This window comes from Lasioglossum baleicum, chromosome 1 (assembly GCF_051020765.1).
Source record: "Lasioglossum baleicum chromosome 1, iyLasBale1, whole genome shotgun sequence".
NCBI classification, from domain to species: domain Eukaryota; kingdom Metazoa; phylum Arthropoda; class Insecta; order Hymenoptera; family Halictidae; genus Lasioglossum; species Lasioglossum baleicum.
The window spans coordinates 13,484,798-13,510,646 of NC_134929.1; the positions used below are offsets into that span (position 1 = coordinate 13,484,798).

A 25,849-nucleotide genomic window follows, 5' to 3' on the forward strand; every position below is an offset into this window, starting at 1 on the left:
TAAAATGAGTTTATGGTGAAATGTAAAAATTAAGAAAGATAGGTAATCAATTGGTCTTGTGAATGGTTCAATCGTAATCCAAGAGATCTATCCAGGTGATTTTGACGTCTTTGCCATGCATTTTCAATATTAAACGCCACAAATGCAGAAAGATTCGCAGTGTGGAGGCGTCTCTCACCTGACATGTTTCGTCGGCCCATCTTCCTGGCCCTCTTTCAAGGACGACGGCTGTAGACTGAACCGACGTCGAAATTGATGCCGTCCTTTCATCATTTGTGCGGGCGCGTTCCTATAAAAAAGCAAGGTTCATGAGCTACAGCTGTCTATAACACTACAGTAAACTATAACGCTACAGTAAAAAGGAAATTCGAGAGTGACGGGGCAGTGAAACGCGTCGTTCCGTCGACGTAAGGTATTCCTCGTTATGGTGTATGTACAATCTAATAATCTGTTTATTTGTATTATGTTTCATCCGGAGAATTGATTTTCTATTGATTTCTATTGAAGCTAATTTTTATAGTTCTTTGTAATCTTAACTATTACCTAACGATATCACCATCAACAACAATAACGATATCATACAATCAAAATTCTTTGCTTCGTAAAATGGTCCATCTTTTCGGCGTTTTGGAACACTGTGCAACGCGTTGTCGGTTTCTTCCAATTTCTACGTGTTCTAAGCCAAAGCTGCTGGCCAGCTCACGTGTAAAACGTTCCTGGACAGCTATTACGTCGCGTCGTCTGCGCTCGCGGTTATAGATCTCTTGCGAGCACCTCGCAAGCGTGGGAAAAGCTTATGAAAACGGAGAGAGATATGATACATCCTCTGTGTTATATTACACACCGCTTCTCTCTCTCCTTTTCTCTATCCTCGCGCATTAGCACCGGGCTGCGGCCTGCCAGCTCCGATGCATCGGAGAAATATTTCGCGCGAGTTTCCGGGAGCTTGTTCACGCTCCCGTTTAATTGTTCCTCTCGCTTATTGGAATGTTTTGTGCTCGTCACCGCGTTCCAGACGGACCGTGCAAACTGCCCCGCGCGACTTCCGGAAACTTTCGAACACAGTTTTCACGGAGAACGGATCGATCCATCTACAGATAGACCTCCTGATAAATCTCGACGAACCACAAGCGTTGAATCTCATATCGATTCGTTCGTTTACTGCGGCCGTACCAACGTTGATTCCCAGTGGCCCTAACTGCCGGAAGTTTGTGCATCGTTTGTTTCAATTGGCGAATTAAAAAACTTTAAGCCAGCACACGGGAAATCTGAACATTTCGAGCCCCGGTTTTGAGTCCTCCAGAAACTTTCGAGTAGAATCTGAGGGAGGCTCAGTTCTACGAGGACTTCCAGAAGTGCTTTAAGTATCATCGAGCCTCGAACATTGTCGAATCTTTTTCGAGGAGCTCTTCCAGTTCGTAGACGCGGTTTACCGGTAAGAAAGTCTATAATTAGACCGGGAAACTTCGCAGAGGAGCAAACGTCAAATTTTACTTTTCTCCGTCTCGGTAAATTACAAACAATAGGGGATCGTGTCGTACTTTATTCAAGTTTGCGTCCTTATGAGTTTTCAGAGAGCTTATACCTTGCGCGGGCGTTGCATAAAGAACCGTGGTGTATTTATAATCTTACAATCATATGAAAATCATGTCTTGAATGAACGCTGGCGGAAGATTGAACTTCTCACTTAATTGAACAAACTAGGACACGTCTTGTTTTTTTAGCTATAAAATTTCGTTGGATGAGAATTACGCAGAAAATGTATACCGTTGGAAAGGTATAGTTACCAGCTGCATTTTCGCTGCAAAAAGTATAACGATAGCGTTAAAGGATAACAAGTTATAGGCAATTTTCTGGAGACAATGTTTTCGGCCAAAAAAGTTACATTCGTTTATTTTTAGCGTTTACGACAGGTAAGGGCTCGTAACTTTTGAACCACTGATCTCCTAGGATTAAAACTTCAAAAGAAAAAGACAAAGATTTCTGGTTACCGAAGGTACAATGCAGCCAAACATTTAACTAATAGAAAAGTGTCATGCAACTTCTTAGTTCCTAATTCTTCTTCATGTTAACGTGACAAAATCGTAATAACAGATAGGAGGACTTGGGCATCTGAATAATGGTCTCGGTAATTGCACGAGCTCGCGCATATTTCCCGCCGAATTTTCGCACAACTCTATCTTCCCACTACTACATACATGTCCTATAATAAATACAACAACGTTTCGTAAAAGATATCGCATGTTAATCTTGTCGCGAAAATCGAGCAGCCATTGTTGCTCGTGCAAATTTTAAAGGCTTTGTTCACAGCGGCGAACGTTAAGCGAATCTGCGTAGGTAAAAGGTCGCGACCTCGGCGACGACGAATATTCGCGAGTTTAACGAGGAAACGGCGCCTGGAATTTCAAAGCTTCGTTAAATAGGATTCGTTCGGAGCGATTAATGCTCGTCATCCTTTCGACACGAAGTAAGCTGGTATTAAGACGCGAGCGCGAGGATTCTCGGCTCGAAGAGGGAGGGCCACCATGAATTTGCAAACACCCGTGAAAATTATTCACTGCTCGCTTACGTCGAGCGAACCCACCCTCGCGAAATTATGCCCACGTTCAACAGTATTTCGTGAGAATAGATATTCGCAACAGATGGATCGTCAACGTTATTAACCCTTTAACTGTGGGTACATTTAGCACTAAGTAAATACATCCTAATTTTAAATTATATTACTGAAGTGATATACACTATCTTAAAAGATTTTTTTGTTGTATTTATTTTGTTTTTATTTTAGTGGTATATCAGTCACAGTCGTTATTTGATATTAACAAAAATTAACATGTTGTTTATATACCACATCCGTAGTTAAAGGTTTAATGCGGCGCCGGTCTAGAAGAACTGCTGTCTCGAGTCATTTATTTGCAAGTCATTTTGAGAAAAGCATTCCTACAGTGACTCGCATTAATATTCAGCCACATTTTTTTCAGGTTGGACGATTCGAGACTTTTTGCGAAGCTAGAAGGATTATTACTCAAAATTTTTATGAAATTTTTTACATGCGCACCACCAACGCTTATTAAATTTTCAGCACAGAACCAGATAAAAGAGATGTAGAAAGTGACCTACGGTATTTCCTCCACAATGCTGACCAGTCGCAACAATTGCAACATTTCTCCTGCATGTCATCTAATTAATTAGGTTAACCTTTTAATTCATACCATACCACACGTTTTTATTCATATTGTACCATAATTCAGAACAATCTCCACACTACTATATACCGCTGCGTTTTTGTATACACACATTTACGGGTCCTTGATGCATATACGTTTTTTTAAAAATAAAACCAGTTTTCTAAATTTACATGCATTTGGAAAATTTTAAGGAAGTTTTTACGTCCTCCAGGTTTCGGCTTGAAGCAATCAGAAATTTAAAGGGGTTTTATTTCTTATTTCCGGGGGGAAGAGATCTCTCTCCGGGCAATCGGCTCGGGAAATGGAACCGGAGGAAAAAGCGGCCTGGAAAAGATGAAAATTCGTTAGTAACGTCGTAAAATTTTCACTAGCTACTTGCGAAGGATCCGTAAAAGCGACAGTGGTTCAATTTGCAGGATCGATCGACTCTTTCGCGTTCCCTAGGCGCGTCTCACGTTGATCTAAAAAACTTAAATTTTCAACTTCGTTCAAAATTAATGAAATTTACCCAAGTGTATCATACCGATTTTAATAAAATTTATACAGGATATAGTCTGTGAATATCTCGGATACTAGAAGGTCTAGGATAATGATTTTTTTATTTTGTGTGCTTTCGATCAAGGAATGCAGTCGTATAAAAAGATTTCCGGAAAAAATTTTATTTGTTTCAACATTATATTCCTTATTAATTGTTTATAGATATTTATGTAACTTTGTGTAGGTAGGGAATACTTATTTTTGGAATTTTCTTGTTTTTGTCATTTGGCAATAATTATTAAATATGTAAAACTTCCTGACCACATAGGGGCGAAAACTGTTTGGATTTGTTTCGTAAATGATAACATAAACTTTTACAACATTTGGAACTATAATATTCTGCTGAATGCAGTTAGTTATTTTTTCAATAGTTAAAGGACGTAACGAAGGTACTAATGTGAAGCTGTACGAATCACTAACGCTCTGTAAGGGACATACATAATCGTTTATGGTCAATACTGCCTATAAGTTTTCGTTGCCTTAAGACATAATTATGTGTTTCCAATGTGATGTGTATTTTATACGACTACATTCCTTGATCGAAAACACACAAATTTTTAAAAACTCATCCTAGATCCTCCAGTTTCGAGATATTATCAAAAATAGGGGTTTCTCACCCCAACTTTGTGGGCTACTTTCACCCCCTTGACTTGAAAGTCACCTTGAGTTAATAGGCACATAAATGATGACAAAAGCTTTGAAGGGAAATGTTGTTCAAGATGGTGACCTTGACAACATATTTCAAGGACATATTTCAACAATGCAATTGTAGGAAAATAGTCTGTTAACTAAATTTATCGTTAAATGACAGGATGACTGGTTTGGGCGATAAATAAGAACCACTATTGACGGTCAAGCCGTTCGCCAAGAGTGCGATTTATTAAATGATCTCTGAGTACTTGACACTCCGAGCTCCCCTTGAAGAGTGATCGCTCAGGTAAACTCTAGCCCTAAGGACACCTTGTGGCCGGCGTGTTCGCTACCGGCACCCCCAAATGTGCTCTGGGTTTTTACCTGCCCGCTCTCTACATTCGCTAATTTCGATATTCCTTACACAATGAATTTTCTCTCTGCGTGTGACGATTTGGAGCGGATGGGTAGGTTCTTTCGCGTTCGCTGGGCACTTCCGGATTAATCCGAGACCGGTTTCGCCGTGCAATGTTGCTAATGCCTATCGTTCCGGCGAACGGCGCCCATGGGCGTCCTTCGGCTCCTCGCTGTAGGAGGCGACATTTTCTAATCTTGTCCAGGCCGGTTCCCCGATTCTCCCGTGGATAAACACGTAAACTCACTCTCTCCCGGTAGAAACCGTTTACACCGGATCGATAACGGCCGCGTAACGCAGTTTCCCGCCGTGCGATAAGCTACGCACTCCGCACGCGTGTCCCCGTGGCGGCGCGAGGCTAGACACGCGTTCCCGATGCGATGGAGAACAAGACCCGAAGGATCGATAGACCGGCGTGATAATTGCCAGGCAACCGGCTGAAAACGACGCTGATACCGTCTCCCGCGAACTTTTTCATCGAAACTCATCCGACGAACCGTTGCGCCCGCTCGAGCCGAATCGAGCCGAGTAGAGCTGGCTAGGCTCTGTGAATTTATTAACGGCCTGCCGCGTGATTTATACATTGTGGATGTTCGGGAATTTATAACGCTTTCCGCACCGACGACCTAACGCAATAACCCGCCAGTTACAATAAAATGTCGTTGTATTTTTAACGCGAAGCTGGCGAAACTTTCTGTCTAGTAACTCGGTTCTTTTCGAATTTATCTTTGGCTATTTTTAAGGAATCGCCTGCGGTAGATTCTGTTTACTAGTGGCTTGCTTCGTGATCGATAGCATTTGGAAGCTGATTGAACAACCAATTGGTCACAAAAAGATTCATCTTCTAAGATTAATTTATTTTTTTTTACTGAATTTGTTTTTTTAAATGGAATACTATATTTTTTATACCAAAATATGGAAGAATGTCGAATTCTGAGTAAAAAGATACTGATCTTCATTAGCCCTAAACCTAATAGTTAACGAGTAAAATTTTCAGGAAATAAAGTGAAATTACTCGTTAATTATCAGGTTTAGGACTAATGAAGGTCAATACTTCTTTACTCAGAATTCGACATTCTTCCATATTTTGGTATAAAAAATATAGTATTCCATTTAAAAAAACAAAGTCGATCTTCAAATCTTCGGAACGCTTCCACCTGTAAAAAAAATAAATACACTACATAATGTACCCCTTCAGATCATGCAACTTCTGTATACAAAACTTTTTCGTGCAACGCATACTTTGGAAGTTATTATAAGTGTGCAAGTTGCGTGGACCACTCTGTATCTGGAGATAGATATTTATTTCGTCATTCGAGTGTGCTATGTATTGCTATTTAGACACTTGTCGTTTTCCTTTAACTTTAATAAACGACTCTTTCGCTTCTTTGAGTCGTAGTATACATAGTGTATTCACGGTTATTAAAAGTAGAATACACTCTTTAATTTTACCCAGAAATAACAAGTCGAGGCCTCATAGAACTTCTTAATGGAATAATTCTCCCATATAGTTGTTGCAGAGGAAGCTTAAATAGCCTTGCTTGCTTTGATCAACTTGTTAAATTGGCTTGAACGCTTGGTTTAAAGAGAACATAAAAATTTTATGCTTCGAAGAAAGAAAAAGGAAAGATCGTTAAGATCTGGTCACTAATCAGAGCATTTTTCAAAGCGCGAAACATCTAATCATCCTTATCTCGTATAAGGAATACGAGAATAAAAAAGAGATGTACATTAAATTCTCTATAAAATTAATTTTCATATTATTCCCCCAATATTATAAATTCTAATTTTCATAATAATTTAATGTTATATAAATACAATTAAATCAAGATTCCTGACAAGATTTCATTTGAGATCAAAAGAAAACGGGAACGGCATTATACACGTATCTACCGGATGATTCACGAGAAAGAGAACTAGCTAGTCTAAATAGCTCCGTTAGGCTTGAAGATGGAAGAAAATGTTGTCTTTTGAAGGTCATCGATGATTTTTAAATGGCACCATACATTTTTAACTTCATAGTGTTGTAGCTGATGTCAAGACGAGTTCAATGATGTCGTACGACCTTCAAATGATCTCGATCTAGAAAATTCATGATAAAGCAATGATAACTTCAAAATGTGCAATCATTTTATTTGAATTAAAAATATTTGAAATCATGACCCTCAGCAGTAACACAAACATTTAAACGTTTTGCAAGGCAATCAATTGCACTTTCAATCGTTTCTGTTGAAATTGATCTACAATTTCTACCAGATCGAATTATTCTTTCTTGCATGTTCTCTGGTGTAGCTGGTATATGTACTACATATACATGTTTACGAATCGAGTATTCCGCCGCATGTGTATTAAGAGGTCAATCAGAATCGGCGTGCCGTGTGTTCGCGTGGTGAGTTTCAATTCAATTTTTACCTCGTGAAGGGAAGATAAAGTTCCGATGTGAATCGTGACAAAAATTGAAGACGGCGACGTGGCGCACATGCACAAAGTCCGGGTTACGATGCCAGGTTATCCTTTAAAGATACCGAGCCGGAGACAAACGAGCATGGCGAAACTTTTGCGGCGCGCACGAATGCTGTTGCGTCTCGTGTTTTCCTCGGGCCATTAGAAATTACTCCGTGAACCAGCCAGCAGCGCAGCCATTCGCTTGTTAAACTTTTCCTCTGCTTTCTCCTTCGAAAGAACCGTAGGATTCCAATAAAAACGCCACCACCGCGCCCGCTCCGCGTAAATATGTATTCGAGTGCGCGCCGGTCGTTTTCGCGAACGATAAAAGTGAAAATTCGCGGATGCCGAGGGCAGACACGTTTTAATCCTCGCGTTTATTGGCTCATAAAGCTCTGAAGAAGCTGCAGAGGCGTTACTCGTATCGATCAATGTTCCACCGGCGATATTGCCGCCATAAACCAACGAAACGCGCCCTGTCCAACTTTTGAATCCAGTTCCTCGGGGATTTATTTCTCGCCGGTTTGTTGTAGCAGCTCCGAGAACAATAAAGGACGAATTTACTATCATCAGTTCTCTCACCCTTCACGATAACGCCTTACGAAAACCCTGCTTGCGAGATACGCAGTGGACCCCGTCGACGTCGCGCGCTACAAATTACGGTAATTACGAAACGCGGCGATCAGGCTCCCTAATATATGAGTTGCGATTTGTAATTAACCGCGGGGGTTGCCGGTATCGCTCCTTGGGGAGACGGGTAATTATTGCTCCGCGACTCTTTGAAAGCATTCCCAATAACCGGGAACCTTGCTTATTAAAAGCTCAGTTGATGCGCGTGCACATAATGCCTAAAATACCAAACCGAGCCGTGGACCTGAATTACGCTCGATCACGATCATCGTTCCGCCCCTTCCTTCGCCAAAATTGGATCTTTCCATTCTAAGATTGAGTTATTGGGATAAATGTATGTATGACTGCGGATTTTTACGTTTGACTGCGGTATTTTTTCCCAATGAGATTCAAATACGTAGAAATGAACATTTTGTCCTGAATAAAGTACAATTCAATGGAGAATGCATTCTCGTTGGTGACGCAAACAAAATTTTCAATCAGTCTCATATTTTCATTTTAAACATTCTTCATGAAAGGTAAAAATAAGACCATTTTTGTTATATCTTAATCACGAAATGACTGTTGTTCACACGATTGCGCATTCCTTATGTTTCCTTAAATTGCACGACTCTCCTGTAAAATTTCCTTTTCTTGACTAATGTCACTTTTTTTATAAATGAACGAAATGTCCCAAACAGGGACTCTAATTGTTATAACCCAAAAAGAAAAAAAATCATAGAACAACAAGTATTTTATCGACTAAAATCGTATTGGTTACAAATAAGGATTATAAGTGACCGAAATTTTTTCTCTTGTTGATAAATGTTATCGTCGAGAGAAATTCATTGCGATCACTTATAACAGTTATCAATGAGAGAAATTTATTTCGTTCGCTCATAACAGTTATCAATGGGAGAAGTTTATTGAGGTCACACATAATAGTTGTCGATGAGAGAAATTTATTTCGATCGCTCATAACAGTTATCGATAAGAGAAATTTATTTCGATCGCTCATAACAGTTATTGATGCAGGAAATTTGTAATAGTTATTATTAAATAGTACAACTTTCAAGTGGTAGACAATCAATTATTTCATAAACTTTTTATTCGTAAAATAAATTGCTACAATCAAAATTTAATGTGACAAACAAACAGATTTTGTGTTGTTCTTATGGTCTGTTGATTCATCTTGTTGTACGAAATCTTCTCAATGAATTTCACAGGCTTGCTGCATCCGAAAAAGAGTAGACAACTCAATAAATAAGCAACCAAAATGAATTTTCTTATCAATAATTATTATGAACAAGTAAAAAGAAATTCGATCATCGATAACTGTTATGAGCCATAGAAATAAATTTCTCTCATTGATAACTGTTATTAGCGATCGAAATGAACTTCTGTCATCGATAACTGCTTTGATCAATCGAAACAGTTTTTCTTCATCGACAACAGTTATTGAGGAAGATCCAATTTTTTGGACATTAATAACTGTTATTTGTAACCAAAAAGTATAAAAATCGATATTTTTTAATCATTTGGTTCTTCGAATTTTTTTCTTTATATTTTGTGTACCTACATTATCTTAAATTTCAATAGTAATCAACTTTTCATTAATAACTTTTATCGTAGAAAAATTTAGAATAACTGATATTTTTGGTCCCTGGTTCCAAATCCACCACTAGCACAGTAAATGATACTTTAAATCACAACAACGAAAAGAAATCCTGGGAACTGGAACTGTTGCAGAAAAATATGCGAAAAGGGTCCGTAATATTATTCGAATGAAAGAAGATTTCGTGGTTTGAAAAGAAGTAAAAGTAAACAGCGAATTCGCGGAAAAAAAGCGTGGTTGAAATTTAGTAAATACTGTACAGTATTTGCGTCAGAGGTGTATACAAAGAGATTCCTTTGGAGTAGAGCGAAGGTACGAGAATTTTAGAATTCGAATTTTAAATTGGTGTCCCAAAGTGCAGTGACATCGAACGAGCGAAAAATGGAGGGAAGTCTCGCGAGTGAAAAGTGCCTGCAGGTATCGTTACGGCTTCGTCCGTGTAATCAGATGCGTCTCGAGACTCAGGATCGCGAAATAATCCGGATTAAGTAGATCCTGAGCTCGTTCTCCCCTTGGATCCTAGCATCCACCAGCAAATCTTCCCTTTTGAATATTGTGCCTGAAAATTTGCGAAGAGAGTTCCACATTGATCGATTTTTCTCAAGAATGGAACAAAACCAAGAAGAAAGATCAACTTTTTAAATTGTAACTTTTGTGCATGACATCTGGAAGTGTATTCTAGTTATAACTTATCAGTAGACTGTGGAACTCCGTACAAAATAAAAATTGTTTGCCTCGGTTAAAACAGACTGGAGTAAAATAGAAAGGTCTTTCGTCTTTCAATAACTTTAATAGACCGAAGACAAGGTGTTAATGTCTTTAGCATTCATTTTTTAATTTTTCTATTGGATTTTAACATAAATTCGTTCGGTTGTAATTCAAATATACTCTAATTTTAGAAGATACCCGAACCAATTTATGTTACTTAATTCTATTGTAAATTCAACCTACTTATTGTTCTCATAAATGCGAATGAATTTGATTAATTTGAAACATTTTGATCGATTCTTGCCCGATTTTTCAGACTTGACCAACGTAACGCTCTGTCACGATGTTTTCCCAGTGCGGGCATATCGCATCAGGCTAAAATTATGCGAAAGCGGGTGATATACGTCCGATCGATATTCAGATTATCCGAAAAAATGATGCGGGCAAGCGTAGGCGGCGCGTATCGCGCTCCGTCGTCGCGATAACGTCTCCCACGATTTACAGCTAATTCGACGAACGCGCCTCGATTTATCTGGCGGCCACGAGCAGCTGAATAAATTTGTTCAACCCGCTTTATTTATAACATTAAGAATGCCACTGCGATCGCACGCCTCGATATCAGAAATATAATAAGTAGATATGTACGGGAACTCCCATTTCCCAAGGCAAATCTCGAGTTACGTGCACAACGTTTCTGAAATGTTGAACGTCATTTCTTTTATGTATAGTATTCCTTTTCTTGTGGACAGAGAGTTTTTAAAATATTAAAAATAGTGCTTTCCGACCACCAGATCATTGATCGTAAATAGACTGCGAATTTTATACAATTGTGATCGAAATTAGTAGATCATACAAAAATTAGAAAGTAATAGTTTAGAAACACGAATAGAATTGATTGTTTTTGATCTAGCAATAGAAATACTTTACTTTTGCACACATATTCTATAACGCTTCTACTTCAGGAAGATGCGACGCTCCATGGTACATCAGAAATGACGACATCCACAAGGACTTAAAAGTGCCTACGGTCAGTGAGGAAATTAAACGATTCGCGAAAAAACACGAAACTAGACTATATGAACACGAGAATGTCGAAGTGCTGTAGTTACTCGACAACAGTGGACTTATTCGTAGATTAAAAAGGATAGAACCTTTTGGACTAGTGTAAGTTAAGCTAAGTAAATTTAGGGCATTTAAAACATGTTTAAAAAGTGTTTAAAACATATGTGGAGCACGCCATTGGGAGTACATCCATTAACCGCGAAGACTTACCTTGATTTAAGATTTGAAACTTAGATTTAAGTAAGAATTGCTAGATAGTGGAAACTAGTTGCAATGTATGTGCCAAGTGCGTAATAAGAAAAAGAAGAAGATGCGAAAAAGAATATGGAAGTTTTGAAAATGGAAAACCAGAGAGCCTCCTTAAATTGTAGTCGAGACGCATCGATGCTTATTCCTTCACGAACGCGGCTATGAATATGCATGGGAGTACTGGCAATTTTCTTAATTGAAAAGAGGCTAGCCCCCCCCTGGCACCGGATACCGACGGCCATTTTCATTTCTTGACAAAAAGCTGGTAATGAGAGGCGACGCCCCCTCTGCCCTGGAATCTGAAATTATCAAGAGCCGCGGCGAAGGCTTTGCTTCCGCGACCGGGTGCCCCGGAGAGTGCGTAATTAGTATCATTATTAAACAAAGGAGTCCTCGAGACGCGGAGTGGTCGAAAGAGAAGCGAACGAGAGGAGGCAAAATGGGGATCGGGGTCATCGCGGTGTGACAAGCCCCGGAGAGATAATGAATTTCGCCGTAGCGTCCCGTCGCGCGTCGCATCGTTGTCGCTCGCTCGTCCACGGCACGCGTAGTAAACAGGTTGACTCGCGCGTCCATGGGATCGATCGGAAGTAGAATCGACGTTAAACAGACGCGACATCTTCTATCGGAAAACAGTCAGGCAACTTTTTCAACCTACCCGTTAACGCGTTGGCGTTAAGGCATTAACACAGTCATTGAATTTAATTAATGTCAGCACTGCCGTCGTCGTCGAGACACACACACACACACGCACACTGAAGAATTGCTGCGCACGTCAATCCTGACGAAATTGTCCTCTTTCTCTATTTTTTTGTGCGGCGACACGTCGAACCGACGTTGACGGAATCCGTACGACGTCCACCCGTATTGTACCGAAGTGCCTGTGACCCCGTTGTTCCGGGTCTTTTTTTCGGGAGAACGCACAGTGGTTCGAATGCCGCTATCAGCTGAACGAAATTTATTTTGAAATCAACAAAAATGAATTGTGTAAATGAGATTTATAATAACCTTACACTAAAAATGCTCAAATCTTAACCCTTTGCAAGTCGGAGCTATTTTAATTCGAAAATTAAACATCTCTTCCGACCTAGAATAATTCCATTCTATATAATTTTCTCCATTTTATGGATATGAAATTGATATAATAACTCGTACAATACTCAAATGTTTAGTAATTGATTAGATATCAACATATTTAGTAATGTAAACAATATTTTGAATAATGGTATAGCAATTTTTAGTGGTGGCTCCGCGAGTCTTGGACTTAACGGCACGCAGTGAACTTATTCGGTCACATCCTCATAATCGACAGAAATAGCTTGCAAATTTATTTATCTAAACGCATTTGAATCTTAAATGTATATGTTCGAGTATTAATTCTTATTAACAGATATGAATGTCTATGGAACGTCTAGATATAAATGTCTAATTGTAGCTCCTGTATCTCGAAGTGAATGCAGACTTGTTTCATTCTGTGCAAAAATCAATTAAGATGATTCTTCGAGAAGATTGTATCACTTTTTGTTCAATTACACAGTTGTATGTACTGTGCAATATATGATTAGATTAGTCAAATAAAGCACACAACTTTTTATACATACATTTCTAACGATTCCAAAGCCACGGTATAATTGATCAGTCGGCTGATAAGTTCGTACGCAAAGGATAAATAATGATAATCCTGCACGAAGGATTTCCAATCTGGATAATTGCAGAGAAAAAATCTGAGATGGACGATTTCAACTCGTGCAGTTCCATCGTTTAAAATCCCTTCGGAACGCGATCTACGCATTGGAAGCGATTCCGGCACAATCGCCGGCGGTATCGATTGTTTGTGGAACAACAAGCTCTGGCCGGTGGAAAATAGAAATGGTACACCGTCGTAAACTGTCTCGTTTAAGGCGTTCTTCCACATCGATGGAAACTTTCACGTAACGCGAAAAGGTATCGCCTCCTACCTCTCGTTCTCAAAATCCAGCGATACTTGTCGTCATAAAAGGTGTTTACCGTGTAACCGGCACGTGTGCGGAAGAGAAAGAGAGAAAGAAAGAGAGAGATAGAGAGGGAAGGACGTACTATACGGACGGTATAAATGCCCAGCCCTTGTGGAAAATGCTTTTACGGGCCTCGTTCAACCTCGTAAATTACGGGGGCAGGGTAGAGGCAACAAGTTCGCGATAGTCTCTCGGTCATGCGAGGCTCTTCGCGCGACCCAGTCGATAATCGATCGTCTTCGGTTTCAGTCAACTTGTCGCCCTTACGCACCAGTTGATTACATGAAACCGGGTATAGCCGGGCCAGAAGCCGACCTCGCTTTATTATACTCCACTCTTTCTCTTTCTCTCTTTCTCTCCTCAACGAGATAGAATTTTCTCCGCTAATAAGGCGAGGGCTGGCTGCGACAGTATATTGTCCGCGAAACAGAGTGCCAGATTTAATGGCCAGGCAACCGGAGACCCGCTCTCGCTGTGGTTCGCGAAAAGCGCGACAGCATCGCGGATGAGCTCTAATTGCAAAGAAAGACTCGCGATTCTCCTCCGTAACAATCCTTCTCTTTGCTTTTCTCTCTTCTTCATAGACTACGGATGTCTTCTCGGCTTTAGTCATCAGGTGTTCCGAAGGAAGCTTGTCCTCTTGAACCTCTTGGAGCTTATCGACCGGAACAACTCCGGAAACTTCCGCTATTGCGCCCCGACGACTCAAACTTTGGAAACAATCTCTCTCAATTAATCAGAGATTCGTCCGGAAAATCCTAAGAACCAAGGCTCTCGTGGGTGGAAAGAGAGTATCGACATCAGTGGAGCCGGCTGACCGCCGATCGTCAGCATTCTCGACTTCCAGTGTAGATCTTGCTGGCGTTTCTCTTTCGCTATCCGCAAGTTTGACCAGAGCTCTTCGCTTGCGGCTACCTCTGATCGGCTTATCAACAAGTCGCGTAGGACTCTGACATTCTGCTTGCGGGAGCATTCTGCTACTCGGAATACTGATTTTCGATTTGACCTGGCGCACACCGCACAGTGGTATCGCGGCTCCGAAAACCTGGCAGAAACTCGAAATATGAAAATTCAAGAATTCATGATTATCCGTTAGTAAATTATAGTTTATGCTGTTGCAGAATCAGTAAATAATAACGATGTTGCAAAGCTAAGTTCAAAATTGGTCATTGCTATTGAGTTTAGTTATGGAGTGAAAACTAGATGTTCTAATAAGTATATTTTTATTTTAAGTACGCGACAATATCTAACAACCAAATTAATACGTGGTATTTATAATACGTACGCCGAAAATACTGCATTTTGATATAATACAATGCGGAATTATGTGGAACTCAAAAGATATCCTTTACGAAAGATAGAATTCCTTGCAGGTTCTCTCTAGTTTATTGAGCATTGTTATTTCCATGAAATATAAATATTATATCATAATAGACAAGATATACTCTAAATATAGACAAATACTATTCATTTGAAACAAAAATGGATACATAATATTAAATAGTTAATATATAGAATGTTGATTTTTAAATATATACTTGCTCTAATCACAATTATTATCGTTAATTTTATCGTTTTCGAATGTCATGGACATTTAGAAAGGAATATACATTCGATAAACATCGATTTCTGCAAGTTGCTTTTTTACCAAACGAACAGCTAGATTGAAGAATTGTTGAAAATCTTATATTGCAAATGTTATAAGTATGTTCTTATAACTAGGATTAACTTAGAATTTCGATTCTAAGCTTTTCGAAGCGAGGAGGTTCTACGGAAAACTAGGTCACAGTAGTCGACTAATATTTCTCGAAACGAAATTTCGTTCTCGAGTTGATCGACTTCGAAAATTAATCCGGCACACAAGGATTATGACCTGGTTATCAAAAACAAGCTCAACAAAAATAATTAGCCAAGCAGCACATCTAATTAACTTTAATGATTACCTTCAGAGAGTAGAAATTCGTTAAAATAAATTTTGCAATGTATACTTGATTTTGTTTTAACGCGGAAGCCATCAACTGTACAGAAAAAGTGAACTTAAAATACACACTGCACGTAGATCCTACTTTAATAACTATGTATAGTTTCAACCTGCCCCAATACAAATAGTGACCGCTAAAGAAAGCCGCAGGTCGAACATTCTTATTTTTAACTACAATTTTCTTATGGTCACAGTCAATTGAATAGTGTACCGCACTACAGAAGTCGGAGTTCTTAATGTTTTTTATTGGTGCACAACAATTTTCATATTTATCTTTTTGGAGGAAATTTTTATTTCTCCAGGTATTTAAGACCCTTCGCAGCCTTGGCTACTTTAACTCGAAAATTAAACATTTCTTTCGATCTAGAATAATCCATTCTACATATGTATGTGATTTTTTAAATTTTATGGATAGGAAATTGATACAATATAATAGCTCATACAATATTTAAATATTTAGTTATTGGTGAGATACCAACATATTTAATAATCTAAAGAATATTTGGAATAATGGTACAGCAATTTTTAGTAGTGCCTCAGAGTCACCACTCGAATGCTAAGGGTTAATATTGTCACACACCCCTAACTTTTACAGGTGTTTCAACTTTAATAGTCCAACCTCTGTATTGCTAGACAATATTCAATTACTATGACGATAAGAAAATTGTAGTTACGAATAAGTATGTCCGACTTTAAGCGAGTGATACGAGTGATTTTTTAAAACAATCTAAAGACTGTTTACACCATTCAGTAGAGACTAAACTACACTTTAACATCCACAGCATAAAACAATCGTCCCATTTTTCTAACGATCGAGCGTGCGCTATGTCGCATTATTATTATCATCAGTATATTTCCCGCGCGTGCTAACTCGGCCGACTTATTCCGACGTGATCCGGTTCAACTCTTCGATGGTGACGCGTGGTGAAAGCAGAACGAGATCCCCACGGTGACGTTCCACCCCATGAACATACAGGGTGTTTCCGATCTGGTGGTACAGCCAGAACAGACAGTGAATCTGGATATGGTAAAAAACCTGGAATAAAATTTTCTCATCCGAGATTTCGTTTCCGAGAAAATCCAATTTGAAAATTCATCGAGTACTGATTCCGGCTGGCGTGTCTGATTACACTGTCCAACAAATTTCAACTTTTTAAAAGTATTTCGATTCCCACTATGCGATTCCTATAGAGTTTGCCGCGCTGATTCCGAATCTGTTCTTCATTTTTTCCCTATACGTCCAGTTTTTGACGAAATGGAGTTAAAAAAAGGACATATTTTTCAACTTTAAACAAATATTGTGATGTTATTATAAAAGATATTGAATTGTTCTTTACAGCAAAAGATTCTGTAGACTTTCCCGAATACAGTGATATCCAATATTAATACATTATGATTGTTTAAACATGTTTAAACAATGATTAAAGACGGAGAGACACCACTTTTGCACCAATTTTTGCAGATATTTTCGAATTTATCTCAAAAAACAAGGGTCCAGCGGAAAATCGAACTATACCACGCGGAAGAGCAGACTTTTATCTTGAGAAACCCCACTTTGAAGTTTGCATGGTCGACGTTTTTTTCGAACCAGAAAGCAAAATATCTTCGCCCGACATGAGTTTCCGCCAGTGGCGCTCGGGACGGGATACGGCGCGGCGCAGCGACGGGATACGGAGCGGCGAACGACCGTTCTGGTGGTGAGCGCCACTGGTGACAACTCATGTCCGGCGAAGATATTTTGCTTTCTGGTTACCCATAATGTATTAATATTGGATATCACTGTATTCGGGAAAGTCTACAGAATCTTTTGCTGTAAAGAACAATTCAATATTTTTTATAATACCATCACAATATTTGTTTAAAGTTGAAAAATATGTCTTTTTTTTAAACTCCACTTTCTCAAAAACTGGACATATAGGAAAAAAATGAAAAACAGATTCGGAATCAGTGCGGAAAACTCTATAAGAATCGCATAGTGGGAATCGAAATACTTTTTGGCTGTTGGACAGTGTTATAGTCGACCAATTCTACTGCTTCCAAATATAAGTTTTTCCAATCTCTTTTGTTCTCCATCTTGTCCTCGATATTTTCGACTGTCTTCTTCCTATAGAATCATCCACTCTCAGTACGATTATATCGTTAAACGATGTTTTACGATCTCACGATGTTAAAGCCAATTTCCTCGGAAACGAAGCCTCATTTAACAGAATCGTATTCTACCTTTTTGAGCTTCCTTATTCTCGTACAATCATCCTCTTTCAGTATCATCAGATCGTCGTATTATTAACCCCTGTGTAGCCAACCACAATGAATAGACAGTTGAAAACTTTAGTATTTTATATCTTTTGCACAAATTTTGTATTTTGAGACTAACAAGGGACATTACTCAAGTGTAACACGCCGAGTTTAATGAAATTTATACAGGATATAGTCTGTTGAAACATATTTGACACGTATTTCTTTATGCAAAAAAAATATGAATTTTTTAAATATTGTTTAAACAAATAATTTTTTCTGAAATCTTTTTATACGACTACATTCCTTGATCGAAAACACACTAATTAAAAAAAAATCATTGTCCTAGAACTTTTAGTTCCCGAAATATTAACAAAAATAGGATCTTAACACTTAACACTGTATAAATTTAATTACAATCGACGTGTTACACTTGGGTAATGTCCCTTGTAAGTCGACGTAATAGAGATAATAACATTTAGAACAGTTATGTAATATTTTTGAAGGAATATTAAAAAGTTGTTGAAAGAAATGCAGTGAAGGGGAACCCCCGGGGGTTCCCGGTTGTTACGATGTCGAAGTTGATTTTTTAAAAAAACGAAGTCTCTTTCTGTTCGATTTCAGATTCTACATATTCGATGTCAGAACCACCCAGTATGTACATCGGTATCGCGTCTCACCGGGAAAAGAGCGACGGCTGCGTCGACGTGGTACGAAATACGGCAAACGACGCTCGGGGGCGGGGGTGTCAGTGGAGTCTGTTCGCCGCGGGACGCCGGAATATCGTGCCGGTGACACGGGGAGGGAAGAAGCAGAGAAAAAGAAACTGGGAAGCTGAAAAGGAGAACCCTGGGGTTGGGAATCGCGCCCCCTAGCTAGCTTAGCAGTCGTCTTGGCCGTCGTCGCAGCATGCCCTTGCTTCTTCGCTCGTCTGAACTGGATCGGTGTAGTACGACGGGACCCGACAGCATGGAGCCGGCCAGTTCCGTCGACTGACTTCGCTCCAGGTCGTTGCTCCACTTTGCTAGAACACGCGTTTCCCTGCCGCCACCCATACACACACACGCGCGCCGACGCCGACGGCTGATCGCCAATACCGGACCGGACAACCCGGTAAACACATGCGCGACTTCGCCTCTCACATTTACCCGCACCGACGCGTGAACATTCTCCCGGTAATTCGCATAAACTTCGACCGTGCGTGCATTACGCGCCTCGGGCTTCTGTCATCATCCCGGACTATCCGGTGTCCCACTTGTCTAACTATCAAAATCTGCTCTTCAGATCACGATGATCGCTAAACATCAACCATTCTGTCAATATCCAACATTGTATTTGACGTGCAGTTACATTGTAAGGATGGAACTTTGTAGTTTCAACGAAAATTTTTATATTAGAACTGTAAATTAATCCATAATTGTCGAGGAAACCTATGGCAATTTTACTCTGAATCTTCACTCTCGAAATTTAATCCTTAGCAGAGGGGTGGCTCAAAGTCACCACTAAAAATTGCTGTACTATTACTCACAATATTGTTTAGATTACACATTTAAGTATTCTATGAAGTATTATATCAATTTCATATCCATAAAATAAAAAAAAATTATATATGGAATTATTCTAGGTCGCAAGAAGAGTATTTCATTTTCATGTTAAAATAGCTCCGACTGTAAAGGGTTAATTATTATTTCGATAAGAAGCATTTGAAGGATAGGTATCATTCTCACACGATATGCTGTAACTATGCTAAAAATAGTGAAGGGTTAAAATGTCCAAAGAGACAGTGTGTTTCGAACCCCGCCGCACTTCACCGAATGGTCCGTGACTTCGTCATTTGTGTGAATCCAGCCGCAACATGTCGAGAGCACATTCTCCTAGCAAAATCAATTTTTTGAACCTGTCATCCGAGAACCCGCCCTTAATTCGGGAGACAGGTCCTCGAAGACGGACGCAGTCTTCCTGGAGGGTGGCCGCCGCCCGGGTCCGTAATCCAGGACATAGGGAACGAGAGGTCGGGAGACGATAAGCGAAATTACTTTTCCTCGACGCTGTTGACCAAAATACCCTATTTCCCGGGTTCGGTCACGGCGGAACGGCTCCATTCCGTTCGCGGAAAAATGGCCCGTTAATATATTGTGCGGTTCCCCTGGCCATATTAAGGTCAACAAAACCGGTCGCGTTCTGCTGTATCTGGCCAAAGCTGCTGGCAGCTTGCTCGCATAACTCATCCGGGATTCTGTTGGCTGGATCTAGCCACGCGTGCTCCGGAATGATGACATTCGGTCTGTTTGGGGCTACAGTGTACATGTACACAGTATACGCAGACACCGTGAAGTACCTGGGCCATTTGCGCCCTATCTCCATGGGGTAAGAATAAGTAGGGCATCCTCGGGTCTCGAATCGGATAAGACGCGTCCTCGACAGTTAATCCTGCCATTCGGCTGAGATGATTGTTTGGCTCGTAGAGATGCATTTACAGAGAGCCAAATCAAATAGGAGAAAGAGACGGAGACTTTTGGTTACTTTGCCGCGCTGCTCGCCGAGATCTGCGAATCAAAATGTCGTTACTAAACCGCGGAACGTTATGCAGCTTTTATATTCTCGTAGAAGAGGAACAAATTTCCGCCCGGATATATCTTTCCGAACGACTTTTATCGAGTACGCTATAAACAATGTTTAGTCGGCGTACTGTTTTCTTTCGATTTCTGCCATTTCCTTGTGCTCGATATCGGGTTCCGTCAGTTTTAAAAGGATGCTTCTGATGCATGAAGTGAAACGTTCGTATGTCGGAGACTTTCTACATTTTTCCCTGTAATACATTTTTGCAATGAAGTTTCGGTTTTGTTAGCTGCTTTATACATCGGCTTAGACGATTTTACTCCGAGTTACAGTTACAATTGAAGTATACAGAAAACTATTTTTATACATATCTCGGAAACAAAGACCGAGCGGCGGTAACACGTACAGGAAAAGTTGCTGAGAATTATGAATTCTACAACATATTTGAGTCTCATAAAAATCGATGAAGTGTGCCCGTTTCTGTGTAATTACCCATTTCTTCCTGTCACAAAAGATGTAGAAGTTATTCAGGTAACTCGTCTTACGATGACTCATCCTGTATAAAGTTGTAACAAGTTAGAAAACAAAAGAGAATTAACGTTTTCTACAACACAGAGTAAAGACACAAACTCGCGGGAGACCAACGAGTTCAATCAACAAGCAACCACACTAACATTTCTCTGAACATTTCCAACAACTTCATTCAACGGAACTGAAAGGCAGCATTAATGAAGCAAAAACATGCCATGATTTCGGAACAGCAATTAATATCCGTACAATTCACCCCCATTGTGCAGGTCAAATAGCTTCCTTCGAATAAATGACTAATGATCTCCACCGCGAGCGGCAACAAAAGGGAGCGAGCGTGCGCGTAAACGCCGATGTGTGTGCCGTAGTTGGCAACACGTACACGGTTGAACCCGTAGACGAGTTCCGTTGTCCCCGAAACCCGAGTGAGCGGATTCTTGACACGCAAGAAATTTACTATTACCCTCGACCGAGTGCTCCTGGTCCAACTGGGACGTCCGGGGCTATTACTCCAGTTTCGTTTGCGGGTGTCTCCTTTGGAATGGTCCGCGGCCATTGGCCGTTCCCGCGTCGATGATCCCGACTGCTTCCTCGCAGTGGAAGATCGCTCTCTCTCTCTCTCTCTCTCTCTCTCTCTCTCTCTCTCTCTCTAACTCTCTATACCGACAGCTATGCCCTAGCTATGAATTACGAGGGCTTTTTCCCGGGAACAGGATCGGGAACTGCCGTCGGACGCGTTCGACGGTAATCGCTGCTGCGTTCGCCGTTCGCGACGCGTATTTACGATGGGCCATTTGTCAGCCGGATGGCCCCGGGAGCCCGGAGGGGCGGGGCTTCTCAGGACGTCGCCAGCTTCTTGCGTCTCGCGGAAGTATTCTAATGAGACGGAAAGCCGTTGCTCCAGTTCCGTTGGCCTGTTTCGGATGCTCCGCTACTCCAGAGCGACTCCGTTTGATGATAATGACGTCGACCTCGCTGAGCCGGTTCGAAAGAAACGACGCGGTTCGCTGATCGAAAAAGCTTGATAGATGAGCCTCGGCCTGTTTAGACTGGCTGAGACGTTCTTCGCGCACCGTCTCCGCCTGCCCGTTTCTTCTATGGAGCTTTAGCCGAGATACGATCCTCGGAATTTCCATTTTCCAGAGGCGAGGGAGCCTCTCGGTGATCCCTGGACCGGCCCTTCGATTTATAAACCTTCAGCCGATAGACCGGATTGGCTAGTCTTGAGCCATGGACATTGACAAATGTGCCCGTTAACGTGTGTTCTCTCAGTTTCGTGGGATCGGCACGAGATTTTATGAGATCGTAAACACCTGATTATATAAACGATCATCCGGATCAACGTTGCTTCCTACAATGGATAAGAAAAGACCGGACTAAAAATACAGTCAAACCTGTTTTTGTGCGGTCTTTTTTTATGCGATTTGTTTTGTGCGATTTTTTTATGCGGTATATGAGTATCGAGATTCTGTTCGCCATATGTAAGTTCGCCGCGAGGTTAGGTCAATCTCAATGGTGTTGGCATCACTTTTTTCCAATCAGTGTGTACGTACATATTGCATCAGCCATTTTATACCTATTGCATCAGCCAATTTCATTAGGCATGCTCAATGTTCTTATACAGGGTGTCCTGCTGAAATGAGATCAGTAGGATATCTCGGAAGACGTTGTCATTATCAAAAAAGTGTTCCTACAAAAGTTGTTTGGTATGACGGGCTATATTACGTAGTATTAATTGTTTTATTGTGGGTGGAGTGGCGGAGGGCATTTCAAGGTCACCTTGATTTTTGCACTATCTATCTATGGTATAAAAAATAGGACATTCCGTTTAAAAATATCAAGGTGACCTTGAAATGTCCTCCACCACTACACCCACAAGAAAACAACTAAAACTACGTAATGTAGCCCGTCATACCAAACAACTTCTGTAGGAACACTTTTTTGATAACGACAACGTCTTCCGAGATATCCTGCCGATCTTATTTCTCAGCAGGACACCCTATATATGTATATATTGAATTATGTACATTTAAAAAATTTCTCCATGTTTAAAATGAGAAATCAAAATTTTTTAAAATGTTTCCATGCGTAATTTAATTATTTATTTTATTTGGGAAACACTTTCTCGCTATTTCGTAAAGCTTTGACATATTTTCTAAGTGAGACTTTTTTATGCGGTCTCTCTCCACCGTATAAAAAAAATTTTGTTTAATATGTTGTGAAAAATTATTTGTTATTGCTATTTATGAAATTCGTGAATATTTTTTTATTAAAACAGGTTTGACTGTAGTTTGATTTTCTGAAAAGTTTTAAGCTTCCCTTCCAAGGTAAAAGTATACCAGCAATTTCTTTGATTGTGCATTTAAAATCTTGTACGAAGATTATTTCTGTAAAAAAATAATACATAATAATAATGCAATAGTTGATATAGGTATGGTATAGGTAGACTTGCAATATGATATCATATACATCTTGAATTACGTTTGCATATGCACATTTGGGATCATCGATGCTACGCACCAGGCAAATTTTATTTAAAATTATAGTACTCCATTATTTTCATTTTAATGGAAACGATATTTCTGGAGCTGAATAAAATATTATTTCCAATAGTGCGTGATAAATAATAAATAGTCTATTTTATTTTTTAGATCGTTACATATAACATCGTGTTAAAATGTTTTATTTGGCGTGGAGGGTTTTTAAAATAATATTCCAATTAGCAACAGGATGAAACGGAAGCTGATTTCCTTTGCAAACGATTTTAATACGCTAATGTTTAATTGCACTTTATATTTCATTGTGCTTCTCCCGTCTGTAATTGATATCAATTAATAATCGTTCGCAATCTGGTTATAGAGAATCAATACTGAGCTCGGCGAACCAAAGAATGATGTATGGTGACGAATGCTAGTAATCCATTTATAACGTAAGATAAAATCAACGCAGGAAATCCTACTCTTTGTTGACAGACGGCCATAAAATTCGATACTCTATTCAGTAGGGAAAAAGAGTTTTAAAAGCTAGTGTGCATGTTGGAAAAACTAACACAAACTGGGAGCAACGAGACATTTAGAAAAATACAATTCACACATAGTACATTCACGGTGTATTCACAATGTATTTAAAATACTGTCGATTATTTCGATAGCATAAATTCACGAGTTTCAAAAAGGTGCGGTTTGAGCTTGGTTGAACCTAGAAAAGAATAAACAAGCTTCTCTTTCATTTCACAATTTCTACAGAATTCATGCAACTCAATATTTGCATTGGAAGTGTTCTAAATATTACGTTACGTTATCCTACACTTTTAATTCAAGAAAAATATGCGGCCACGTTACAAAACGCACAGAACGAAAGAATAAATAAATTCATTCATTCCAGTTTTTATACGAGACTTTCTATGCGCACTGACAATGCTCCAAATAGTTCTATTATCCTGCAACGGTAACTGTTTGTATGCCGTATTTTTGTTCAATTTCATTCCCAACAACTCCGCAACGTTTTCAGTATTCTATTTAAAATGTACTCTAAAAACCGGTTCTTTGGTGTCACGTTGAAAACGATGTTAAGTAAAAAAATTGATAGTATAAATTGTATAATGCTTATTTAACATGGTAATTTAATAATGTCAGGTCACACTCGTCATAGGAATTCCTGCTGATTAAATATTTGGATGTCGAGTCGCATTCAACATAGGAGTGAAAAATCACGAAATAAGGCAGCTCAATTAAAAGCTGAGAACAAGAAACAAAATAAATTCGCATTATTTGACGCTCGGGAGCAGTACTCATAGAAATACATCTCGTTCGAGTCTGTTCACAGTACATGTCTGATCGGATCAGTGAGTCCAGAGGGATATGGCTGTCGACGTCTTCGATAATTCCGGGAGATCTCCGGAGCGCGTCGACACAGATAAAAATAGGTTTGCCTCGACGGGTACCTCGATATCGACGAATTCTGAACTTCGAAACTTTAAAGGAGCCAATAGTTCTGATATTAAATGGGCTGCTCTTTTCGGACGGGCCATGCGTACACCTATACTACTTGTATTCGAGCCGCAAATCTTCTACTGTGCTCCTATCTCCACTGGAACATTTGGCAGAACTATCCCATATCTATTCTTGTCATCTGATGGTATTTTCGCCGAGGATATTAAGCGAATCGCGAGGGTATTTCTTTTCCGAGAAAAATCACACTGACCTGCTTAGTTCAATCGTTCGGAAATCCTCGAAAGTTCAGACGGAAATTGTTGGAACTATCTGATAGGTAGTTGCAACAAATTGAACATACAACTTTTTAAGTGTTATTTATACGTAGACTGCGGATTTTTATGCAAAATAAATAATGCCTGTTCCTCATAAATATTTCCTCCGTACTGTCACGTTTTTGCTTTTTTCAGTAAGCGGGCTGCGGCCGTCACGACAAACCAATATGGCGGCGCCCTTACCTATCAAGAAACTGGAAATATGCTCAACTTTAAGCGACCATAGCTCCTCAACTATTGATCCTAGAGGTTCGAAACTTCGATCTGCATCCGCGCCGGGTACAAATCTACTGGATTACATACCGAATACATCATAATTCGTACGAGAAAAAGCACAAATTTTGAGTCCGATAAAGTAAAGAGCAGCCTATTTCTCACTCGCGCGACACAACGCACAGTGTGACGAATGGCCTTTTTAGCTGGACAAAATACCCAATCTCGCCTACTTTTGTATATTTATCAATTAATACGTTTACAGTTGTATAAAATATGAATAATTATTAACTTTTTACAACATTTAGTTGGTTTTTGTTAATTAAACAATATATTTTAAGCGATTTATAATTAAATATAAAATACAACAAAGTCAGTAATGGATCCATGTAACACTGAATGATTTAACAAGTAGTAGATATTATCAAAAAAGACGTCATTTTTAATTATGGACAAAAAGAATGTAAATATAATTTACTAATTTACTTATCGGAGATTCAGACATATCCTAACGGGAAAGAATTATTCTTTGGTTTAGGCGTCCGTCTTTTAGGTGAAGTTTACACGCTGTGTAAACATACAACAAAAGAATTTTAAGTTTTAATATTCAAGAGTTT

General features: G+C 39.6%; 1 protein-coding gene across 1 annotated transcript in view; it reads right to left on the reverse strand.

Moving 5' to 3' along the window:
• The window catches only part of LOC143216762 (ras-related protein rapA), a 62,102-nt gene that overhangs the window by 6,809 nt on the left and 29,444 nt on the right, over positions 1-25,849 (reverse strand). Inside the window, exon 2 of the mRNA XM_076440178.1 lies at positions 179-289. Within this exon, the coding sequence (XP_076296293.1) occupies positions 179-273 (95 nt within the window). The 5' untranslated portion in view covers positions 274-289. The remainder of the gene's footprint in view (positions 1-178; positions 290-25,849) is intronic.